The following is a 10,782-nucleotide window of genomic DNA, read 5'->3' on the forward strand; positions in this document are numbered from 1 at the left end:
CGCAGGGAGCTCATTCAAAGGGAACCCCGTGAGGAGGTGCTTTCCTCCTGTTCTGCTGACCAGAGCAGTCCTGCCAGAGCCCCTTCCTCGGTGCTAGTCCTTGGAGCTTCCCCTGGAGCTGCAGCTCAGCAAAACCTCCAGCCAGGGGAAGGAAGTTGCTTAGTTGAATTTTAAGTTATTAACGCATCGAACTGGCCCTGACTCCAGTTCTGACCGTGCCAGGAGCCATGTCAGCCAATCAGCAGTGCTCTGCCGTGACTTGCACGCTGCTGTTTTACGGGGACGGCAGGTCCAGTGACTCCAGCCTGGCACGAGTGCTCAGGGCAGCTGCCCAGCTCCTGGCGCGCAGATGCACACGGCCAATGTCTTGTTTCAAGGGGGGCCCTGAGGCTACTATACTTGGATTGCGAACCTCTGCTCTAGACTTTTGCTGTGAGACCCTCCTCAATGTGCTGTTAAAAACTCCAGGGCCCAGTGGGGGAGGAGGGGACTCAGAGCTTCAGGCCGGGGGTGGGCCCTCAGACATAGGCATAGTTTGACTTCTATTTTGGGGGGGCAGGGGCCGGTGGGGCTTGGGCCAGCTCCGCACAGCAGGGTCCAGGGAGGCAGCACCACTGCCACCCCCTGACTCACCTCAGCAGGCCACCAAGCCTGGGCTGTGCGTGGTGGGGGTTCAGCTCAAAAAGTTTGAAAACTGCTCAGGATGCAGGGAGGGGGTTGCTAGGGGCTGTGTGCGGACGGGGTAGCTCAGGGTGCAGGGAGGGGGTAGCTAGGGGCTGTGTGCGGATGGGGGTAGCTCAGGGTGCAGGGAGGGGGTAGCTAGGGGCTGTGTGCGGATGGGGGTAGCTCAGGGTGCAGGGAGGGGGTCGCTAGGGGCTATGGGCAGACCGGGGGTAGCTCAGGGTGCAGGGAGAGGATAGCTAGGGGCTGTGTGCGGACGGGGTAGCTCAGGGTGAAGGGAGGGGGTAGCTAGGGTCTGTGTGTGGACGGGGGTAGCTCAGGGTGAAGAGGGGGTAGCTAAGGGCTGTGTGTCAGGACGGCCCCAAGGGCTCCGCCGGCCACAGAGTGGGGTCCCCCTGCCTGGGCAGCTCTTACCAGCCGCGTGAGCTGAGCAGCAGCTGGGGAAGGCGGTGGCTGCCTGCTCCATGACACCAGCCAGAGCAGCCGCTGCCCACACTGCGGGACTCCGGCCTGGCCAGGGGGTGGGACTGCCCCGCCCTGGCACTGCAGTGTGGGGTGCCAGGGCTCGGGGATTTCAGCCCGGTGGGGTCCTGCTAGGGGCTGCAGACCCCCCGTTGAGAACAGCAGGTCTAGACTGGGAAGGAGGGGAGGTGCTGCCTCCCCTGAGAGCTCCCCCTAGCTCAGATTGCTGCTGCTCCCTACCCCCTTGTTACACACCTCCCAGCTCCAGGGTGTGCTCTGCGGCTGCCACCTCCCAGCTAGCCCCTCCCCTCCTGCTGCACCCTGGGAACAAACTGTACCCCTGCTCCCCACTCCCGGCCTGCTGGGCGCAGCTGCTCCACGCCTCCCTGGGCCGAGCACATGCCACCTTGCCTCTGCCTGGGAGTGCCAGCTTGCTGCTTGCGCGCTTCCCACTCCTCTGCACAGAGGAAACTGCTCCTGCCCCAGCAAACCAGCCGCTGGCTTGCTCCGGAGCAAATGCGGTGCCAAAAAATTAAAAATGACGGGCGCCATCTTTTAAAATTCTGCAAATGTTGTTTGTCAATAAATACATGTGGCTCCAGCATGGCACTGGGGAGCACAGAGCGCTGACTGCATGGAGGTGGGAGATCACGCTGAAGCCCTCACCTCCCCCGCTACAGGGACTTGGCAGTGAGGCTGCCCCTGCCCTAGAAACACCCTGGGGCCCTGCCACTCCGTGCCAGGTGCGGGTGGGCAGGCTCAGCCCAGCAGGTTTGTGTGGGGGGCAATCTGCATTCTGGCAGCTCAGTGGGGATCTGGGTGCAATGGGACTCTGCAGGGGATCCAGAAGGTGGCTGGGGCTCAGTGGGGCTTGATGGGGTGGGTGGGGGTGCAGCTGGTTGGGGGTGCAGCTGGTTGGGGGTCCAGGTGTGTGGGGCTTGTCAGGGTGAGGGTTCAATGGGCCTGCTTAAAAGGGAAGCCCCAGCTGCTGCTGAGGGGTCACTGCATGCTGGGCTACCACTTCCCCCTGCGATTCCCCCCCCCACCCCCCGCTCTATTCCACCCCCTTCCTTCCCTACAGTACTGCCTCTTCCCCAGGGCAGGACGGCTCCCAGCACACAGAAGGGGAACCCGACTGGCAGTAGGACCCAGCAGGTGGTGTTCAGCTGCAGATTCAGCAGAGCCTAGAGGCAGCTGCCTTCAGCTGGGCAGCTCTGCACTTGCAAAAATATGGGGGGGGGGCAGTATCCTGTAACCCTGGGCCTTGCCTCGGGTTGGGGGGGGGCAATCTCCCCTGAAACTGCACCCATGGTCATCCCCACGTCCATCCCCATTTTCTGCAGGGAAGCACAGGACTTCTGCGGGGTGGCAGCGTTTTCGGCAGGTGCACAGTCCTGCAGAATCTCCCCAGGAGCAACTGAAGGGGAAAGTGCTACCGTCCCAAGTCACACTACTGCCCGAGGCTGCTGCTTCTAGGCAGAATTGCACTCCCCCAGCATCATGGCCCCCTTTACTGGCACTTGTTACACACCCATCCTGAGTTTTGCTGGATGTGGCTTGAAGTGGAATGGATTCCCACCTGGCGCTGAGGCCGTTCTGAAATGAACACTTACATTTGCAAAAGAAAGACTTTATTTCACATTGCTTCCACTCCAAGCCCCTAGATCAGAATGGCAGCGTGGGCCAGGGTCAGAAAGCGCGGCAGCTCCCTAGGGTGACTGCCAGACCGTTTGAGTCCGAATGTTCAGCTCTCCTTCGTGATGCTACTTTTCAGTTCTGTGGCTCTGCTCAGATTCCCAGCTTCCTTCTTCAGGACATTGAGCAGCGTCTGGGAACTCTCCAGGATCTGGGAGGACAGGAAACAAGTTACTTCGTTTTATGGAAACTGAGCGTTTCTCTTAGCCTGAGCCGGATTTTGAACAAGTTGCCAAGGGAGGGAGTGAGTCTCCAGCATTCTGAGCCTTTAACTCAAGCCTGGGTGTCTCTTCCTAAGAGACATGCTCTAGGTCAGACCCACGTTCCAGGCTCAAGGCAGGCACCACTGGATGAACGTTCTCTGGCTGTGTTATGCAGGAGGTCAGACTAGATGGTCACAACTGTCCTTTCGGGCCTTAGCATCTAGCAATATTAACAAAGGCAATTTCTTTAAATTCAGTTAAAAATGTAACTGGCAAACACTGTCATTTATAGGTGTTAAGGCCAGAAGTGACCCTGATCATCCAATCTGACTTGCAGCATAACCCAGAGAGTCCTGCATCCAATCAGTAACTTGGAGTTGAACTCAACTGTATTTGTTAGACATCCAAGCTTACACTCCAGTGGCTACTGAAGTATTTCATATGAACAGGAGCAGCTTCAACAGGAGAGCCAGAGCCCCACTGGGGCTAGGGCACTCTTCTGGGACACGGGCGATCCAACTTCAAGTTCCTGGTCTGATTCCGGCAGCATGGAGATTTAACCCAGTTCCCCCTACAGACTGTGAGCGCTCTAACCACAGAGCTAGTGGGCAGAGAGCACTTCCTCCTCCTTGGTTTTTCCTGAGGAAGGACTGACTTCTCCTTATTCATAGGCTGACCTAGTTTAAAAAAAAAAAATCATGCATAAAAGTGTTACATTTCCATTGTGATGAAATTTCTAAACATTTATTCCTCATTTTAATAATGCACTTTTCTGAGCACAAACAAAACTCTGATTTCCCCCCACCCCCACTGTAACTGTCTTGATTTCAATATGTAACTGAGTTTTGAGGCTGTCTCATCGCAAGCCGTGGCCCTGTGACTGCTGGACAGTTCTGAAGAGCCTGGGCCATGCCCTCCCTGGTCCAAAGTTTAATTTCTGTGCAAACTGATGTGACTTGTCATTTCCATTTTGCAAGAGCTCCTTGAATAAGAAACTGGATTTGACTGGCTACAGATTACAAATATCTCTGATCACCACAAGCACCCTATCCCCGTGACTGTTAGCCTGAGGGGTCATTACAGCTGAACTACTGCTACCAAGCAGCTCCGATATATTTAGCCATTTTCCTGTTCGCAAATTGCCTGAGAAGCAGCTAGATTTTCTGTAGATCTTTATTATTTGATTTGTGGTAGTGTCCAGAACTGCAGCCAAGGGTCACGGCCCTATTGTGCTAGCTACCGTACAGACAAATCACCAAGCAGACCGTCCTTGACCCAGACAGCCCACAACGCACGGGACTGACAGGATGTAACAGGGCTCACTGGTAGTTATTTTAAAAACAATTACGTGTAACAGAACATCAGCTGCGTTTGCAGAAAATGGCCTTTTTTGTTGTTTGGTCATCAAGAAAATGCTGAGTAGACTTAGGGGTGATGTGGAGCATCAGTTTGCACAGAAATGAAGCTTTGGGCGAAGGTGGGGCATAGTCGACTCCTCAGAACTGTCCAACAGTCACAGGGCTGGGGCTGGCAGAGATCTGCCAAGTATTTTGTCACCAATGTCCTCAAATGTCAGTTACTTACTGAAATTCAGAGCCAATTACACCATGTGGATGGGAGTTTTACCAGTGTCTCACCAACGTGTATTCTTAAAATAGGAATAACTATTGTTCCAGAATTCACTCTCTTGGGATAATTATCAACATTTCCATTTTCATGCATGAATTTTTCCAAGCTTCAGCCTTTGAGGAAGGGACTGGGAGAGGACAGCCAGCTTCAGCCTGGGATTTGACAATGACACAAAAGGAGACAGCGAGGCGATGAGGCTAAGATAGCGGAGAGTCGTACCAGCCAGTGGAGACCAGAGGAGGCGGCCCTGGTGCTCACCAGGGTGAGACTGTGCTCTAGAGGTCTGGTTACCCAGACAGAGCTCAGGACATGCAAGGCTGGGGCAGAAACACTTTTCATTATGCTCAGGAGCCAAATACCATGCCCAGTTTGCTTTATATATAGAAATTAGATGCCAATTAATAGCTAAAGCAACTAACGATACAGCCCCATTCAGAGCTTACCTGACAGCCATGCAGAGACGCTCGGCCCCCCACCAATGCCCGTGGCTAAGGAGAGGGCTGGGATTCCTACTGGAACCCTCCCATGACCGACTCCACTCAACACCTCTAATAAGAGCCTGTTCCTGCTCTAGCAGGTGGAAGGCAGAAGTAGCCCTCTTTTTCCACTCCTGGCTGCTCTCGGGGGGAGGGAAGAAGCAATCTTCCTTCTCTGCCCTTGCTGTAAGCCTGCTGTGACTCTACCCCTTTGCCCCCCTCTGGTTTTGGGTGCCCTCTGTGTGAATAGCAGTGTTCCAGCTTTCTCATTGGCCCCGATTATTCACATTTCCGCTACTCCCCAGAGGGTGAGAACCCTTAGCCACGAAACTAACCAGAACCTAGTCATTTTCATCCTGCTGCCGCCTTGGGGAGCTGGAGCAGAGGCACTGGAGCGATCTGTCTGCACACGCCAGCACCCAGCCCTGGCATGGGAGCTAGTTTAAAGCATATTGGTGAAGAACTCTTTTTAAAATGGAAGCTGAACTTCCTCAGCAGTAGACGGCACAGTTATTCATCCTCAGGGTTATTCCGGTCTGGTCGGAGCTGGAGGCCACCGGGAAGGGGCCCCATTGTGCTAGGCACCAGACATCCATAGAGTAAGACAGTCCCTGCCGTGAAGAGCAGTAGGGAAAGGGACAGAATACACAAGCACAACAAGTGATGTGATGGCAGCAAATAGCACCTTAGTTCCCCCAGGTTTTTGGTTTGGTTTTGTTGTTCTAAACCTTTAAGTGTTATGAGGGGGAATAACTAAAGGGAAAGACAAGGGCGGGGGGGAGTGGGGAGGAAGAAGTCACTCAGTCACAGTGCAAGGAATCCAGTGTGGGACTTCCATGACATCATCACCCAGGTGCCTTCTTGAACCTGTCCTGCAGCTCCGGAGGCTTCACTCTCGAGCTGGCTCCCCCTGCAGTCTCTCTCACAGGGAGGCTGCCTGGATACTAGTGCCCTGGGGAGCGGTCTGGATCCAGGAGGTGGGGAGGAGAGCAGTGGCCCAGGCTAAGCCCCATTTTACCTTCCCCTGCCTGTCCCCCGACACTGCAGAACTATCTGCTTCAGCTGCTCTCTGCAGGCACTGCCCCTTGACCCCAGCCCACACACTTGAAAAGAAAAGGGCCTCACTCACCCTTGTTGAGTAGGTTTTTCAAGCCTGGTCTTTTACAATGTTTGAGTATCTAGGACAGTAGCAGAGAGCTGGTAATTGACACACCCAAAGCTTCATTCACCTTGGAGTGAAAGCTGCTGGTATTCAGCCCAGCCCTGTGCGCCTCTCACCCGTCCAGAATGAGAGACTTCTGTTCCCAAAACGCAAACACCAAACACCGCAGCAGCAGGAAAGGCAGTTCAGGTGACACTTCCCACACAACACAACCACAGAGCCTGAGGTGTTCCTTAGGGAGATCACAGCACCTTACCCCTCCCTAAGCTTTTGCCTTGTGTGAGACAGCAGCAAGCACACCCTGAAGCCATGAGGCTGTCCTAAGTATAAGGAGGGTTCAAAGCACTGAATGAGTAAGAGTCCTTAGCTGGAGCGGTGCCAGGCCCAGAGACAATCACAGGTTTTGCTAGGAATGGACAAGGCAATGTGGGCCATGTATAGAACGCTGGTGGTAAACAGGGATAATACCCTGTACCCTAGGGGGCTGTGCACAGGGGTTGGAGCCGGGAGTCTGCACGTTCAATTCTCCTCTTCCATGGCATGCTGTTGCTATTTCTGTTCCCTTCGAAACCTTTATTACTGGCCAAAGCCCCATCTCTCTTCCCTGAGGCAGAGGTTACTTAACAGTAACTGTTGATCTTCAAGAGTTGCCCTTGTGCATTCACACTCATGGGATGGCACTCCCAGGTGCAAGCTATGGAACCCTCCTCTAACTGGTATATAATGAAGAGGAAAGGTCACCTGGCACAGGTCTGGACTGTTTGGTAAGTGGGGCACACGCAAATAATATGCATTTTAATACAGCTAAATGTAAATGTATATATCTAGGAACAAAGCATGTCAGCCATACTTACAAGATGGGGAACTCTATCCTGGGAAGCAGTGACTCTGAAAAAGATTTGGGGGTTGTGGTGGATAATCAGCTGAACATCTTAGTGCGATGCAGTGGCCAAAAGGGCAAATGCGATCCCTGGATGCACGAAGAGGGGAATCTCAAGCAGGAATCGAGAGGTTATTTTACCTCTGGATTTGGCACTGGTGCGACTGCTGCTGGAACCCTGTGTCCAGTTCTGGTGTCCACAATTTAAGAAGGATGTTGATACATTGGAGAGGGGTCAGAGAAGAGCCAGGAGATGATTAAAGGATGGGGAAACCTGCCTTAGAGTGATGAACTCAAGGTGTTGAATTTATTTAGCTTAAGAAAGAGAAAGTTAAGGAGTGACTTGATTACAGCCTTTAAGTACCTACATGGGGTACAAATAATTGATGAGAGGCTCTTCCATCTAGCAGAGAAAGGTCTAAGATGATCCAGTGCCTGGAAGTTGAAACTAGACAAATTCAGACTGGAAATAAAGTCTAATTTTTTTACAATGAGAGTAATTAACCACCAGAACAGTTTCCCAAAGGTTGTGGTGGATTCTCCATCACTGACAATTTATAAATCAAGACAATGTTTTTCTAAAAGCTCTGCTGTAGGGACGACTGGGGCAGGTCTCTGTCCTGTGTTAGACAGGAGGTCAAACGAGATGATCACAATGATCTCTTCTGGCCTTGGAATCTCTGAAAGGTCCTCTGTCAGCCTGGTAAATTGTTCCAAAGGTTAATGTCCCTCACTGTAAAAAAGGTATGCCATATCCCAGTCTGATGTTAGCTGCTGAAGCTAGATGAATTCAGACTTGTCAGGCTGTCCACATGTGGTGTGGTGTTGTGCTGATTTTTGTTTACATCACATGGAGGGGTCTCCGATATTCCAGACCCAGCACTTGAGTGCTGAGGCCATGGCTGGAATGGATGGCTTGGCCCCCCTTGCTGCACGTTTCAGTGCAGAGGAAGGTTGTTCCCAGTGGTGCACAGAACTCTGACCCTCCAGAGGTTCAACAGCCATCAGGGCCTCTCCCATGAGGTGTGCCAGAGCCAGCAGTCCTGGTGGGGAGATAAAAACCGTAAGGGTGGCACACTGGGCCAGGGAATGAGTTTTACAAGACAGAAATTAAGCACTGGACACAGGCATCCAACTTGGGAGATCTGCAGGCACAATGCACATCTGTTATAACACTGCACAGAGTTGCTGGCTCCTTTAAGGGAAGTCTGAATCCAGGCTACCCCTGAGGAGCTCGTTTAAAGGGAAAGAGACAGTTAATTGGATAAAGAACACCTGTGCCTCATATCTCACACTCTCTTGGACTTTGTGGAGTTCTTAAGGGCCCTGAGAGAAGAGCAACTGAGGCAGGGAATGCCTGCAGTGCCAACCATAGGTCAGGAGAGGGTGCTACATGGTAGGCATGTCCTGTGACAAACACCTTTTGGGGGTCCAGTCCAGACATAGTCCTAATGATGGGGCAAGCCTGGAGGCTCGAACATGAAAAAGTTGGGGAAATACCCCTTTTCGGAGACACTATAAAACCATACTATTTACCTAAGATCCAAACTAAAGTTACATGTCCGTACACTTTTGGCAAACTAGCCTAATGGGGTTAGAAAAGCAACAGCCATGGCAGAGGGTTGCTTCTACTCTCTGTGGTGATGGTGAAGGAGTGGAAGCAGCTAGGGTGCATTCCCTGGGAGGTGGGATACGGCTTTCAGGAGGGTTCCAGCTGCTCATCACTGGGGAATTCCATCCCATAGTGGGAACGCACAAGGCTCTCAAAGAAAGAAATCTGAGGTTGCACTTCAGGTGGAACTGGAAACATAACCCCAACCTCAAACCCCCAAGTCTCACCGAATCTGCCTTCTGAAATGAACATGCCAAGCCTGCTTATCCGGTCTGTTGCTGTTATTCTAACCAACAGGCCACACTGCCTTTCCAGAACCAAGAGGAGAGTGCAGGAATCCCAGTTCCCCTGCAACGCAGTCAAGTGGCAGAGGGCAGTGGTATGGGTCTGAAGGTCCCATGTTCAAACTGTGCAGTGCCTGTTTTTTGCAAAATTGTGATTTGTTTTCCTGGCAGCGGTAATCCTCTTTTGGGAGAGTTGTGGAGAGGCCTTAGCTGGAACGTTTCCCAAGGTGGGAAGTGCCATGCCCAGAAGGAAGGCCCTGGCGTGTGGCAGTAAACTTAACTTACTTGCGTAGAGCTGTTTGTAGGCGACAGAGGGGTTTGGCCAAGGAATGATTTGAACCTAGTTCTGGTTCAGCCACAGCACAAAGCCCTGCTTTCCCCTGGTTCTCGATTACAGTTTAGGGCTTGATCTAGACGTGAGGCCTTACTAACGGCAGAGAGAGGCCCTGCCGCTGTGCTTTCGCAGCAACACACAAGCCCCCAGAGCGTAAGGGGCTGCCTTGGAGACATCCAACGGCCCAGCCTCCAGAGGCCAGATACCTTCGTGTAGGCAGCCTCGGTCTCGGCGATGGTTTTCTCAAACTCGTTGCGGGTGGCCATCTTGCGAGCCAGGCTCTCGTTGACGCGGGCCAGCTTCTCCGTCAGGAGCCGGATGTCGTTTTGCAGCTTGCTCTTCTCCTCCTCCTCCTGCTGGATCTGCTGGCTCAGCTCCTCCCGCTTGGCGCACAGCTCCTCGATACCTGGGGCAGGAGGCGAGTCAGGCCACGGGCGGCACGGGGCCCAGCCCGCACGCACGGGGCCTAGCCCGCACGCACGGGCAGCACGGGGCCCAGCCCGCACGCACGGGGCCCAGCCCGCACGCACGGGGCCCAGCCCGCACGCACGGGGCCCAGCCCGCACGCACGGGCAGCACGGGGCCCAGCCCGCAAGCACGGGGCCTAGCCCGCAAGCACGGGCAGCACGGGGCCCAGCCCGCAAGCACGGGCAGCACGGGGCCCAGCCCGCAAGCACGGGGCCCAGCCCGCAAGCACGAGCTGGGGCGAGGCAGGTCCTCAGGGGCACCGTCTGCATGGAGCAACTGGGCCAGGCAACCTAGACCCCTTCACCTTCTCCCCCCCCGCAGTGCCTGGGGACGGGGCCCAGCCCGCAAGCACGTGCCGGGGGCGAGGCAGGCCCTCGGGGGCACCCGGACCCCTCCCCCTTTGCTGCCTGGGGCCCCGCCCTCCCCAGGCCTTGCCATGAGGCCTGGCCCGGGCCCGCCACTCGATGTCCCTTGTAAGCGCTGGGGGCCCCGCACGGCCTGCGCCGGCCGCTGCCCCCGCGCCCCCGGCCCGCCCCGCGCTCACACTTGACCAGCTCGTTGTTGTAGCTCTGCAGCGCCGCCCCCTGCTGAGTCATCGCGGCCCGCGCCCCCGGCTCCCCGGCCTCCGCCCCGCCCCAACCGTCTCCAGCGCGCGCCCCGCCCCGGCCCAGGCCCCGCCCCAACCGTCTCCAGCGCGCGCCCCGCTCCGGCCCAGGCCCCGCCCCAACCGCCTCCAGCGCCCGCCCCGCTCCGGCCCAGGCCCCGCCCCAACCGCCTCCAGCGCCCGCCCCGCCCCGCTCCGGCCCAGGCCCCGCCCCAACCGCCTCCAGCGCGCGCCCCGCTCCGGCCCAGGCCCCGCCCCAACCGCCTCCAGCGCCCGCCCCGCTCCAGGCCCC

The 10,782-nt window shown here is 55.4% G+C and overlaps 1 protein-coding gene across 1 annotated transcript; it reads right to left on the reverse strand.

Moving 5' to 3' along the window:
- Positions 1 to 2,757: 2,757 nt before the first annotated feature.
- On the reverse strand, positions 2,758 to 10,588 carry SSNA1 (SS nuclear autoantigen 1). The gene is made up of 3 exons (XM_065572130.1): positions 10,431 to 10,588; positions 9,625 to 9,824; positions 2,758 to 2,989 (listed from the first exon to the last, which is right to left on the reverse strand). The coding sequence occupies exons 1-3, from the start codon at positions 10,480 to 10,482 to the stop codon at positions 2,888 to 2,890; spliced, it is 354 nt and encodes a 117-aa protein (XP_065428202.1). The 5' UTR covers positions 10,483 to 10,588; the 3' UTR covers positions 2,758 to 2,887.
- Between the last annotated feature and the right edge of the window lie 194 nt (positions 10,589 to 10,782).

The sequence above is a fragment of the Chrysemys picta genome, chromosome 18 (genome assembly GCF_011386835.1).
Source record: "Chrysemys picta bellii isolate R12L10 chromosome 18, ASM1138683v2, whole genome shotgun sequence".
Classification (NCBI taxonomy): Eukaryota; Metazoa; Chordata; order Testudines; family Emydidae; genus Chrysemys; species Chrysemys picta.

Bases quoted from the DNA above. Each gene is read 5' to 3' on its own strand.
- SSNA1 (XM_065572130.1), bottom strand. From the start codon at position 10,482: ATGACTCAGCAGGGGGCGGCGCTGCAGAGCTACAACAACGAGCTGGTC. The intron at 9,825-10,430 runs GTGAGCGCGGGG...CTCCTGCCCCAG, and splicing joins CAACAACGAGCTGGTCAAGT to GTATCGAGGAGCTGTGCGCC. The intron at 2,990-9,624 runs GTATCTGGCCTC...CTGTCCTCCCAG, and splicing joins CCGAGGCTGCCTACACGAAG to ATCCTGGAGAGTTCCCAGAC.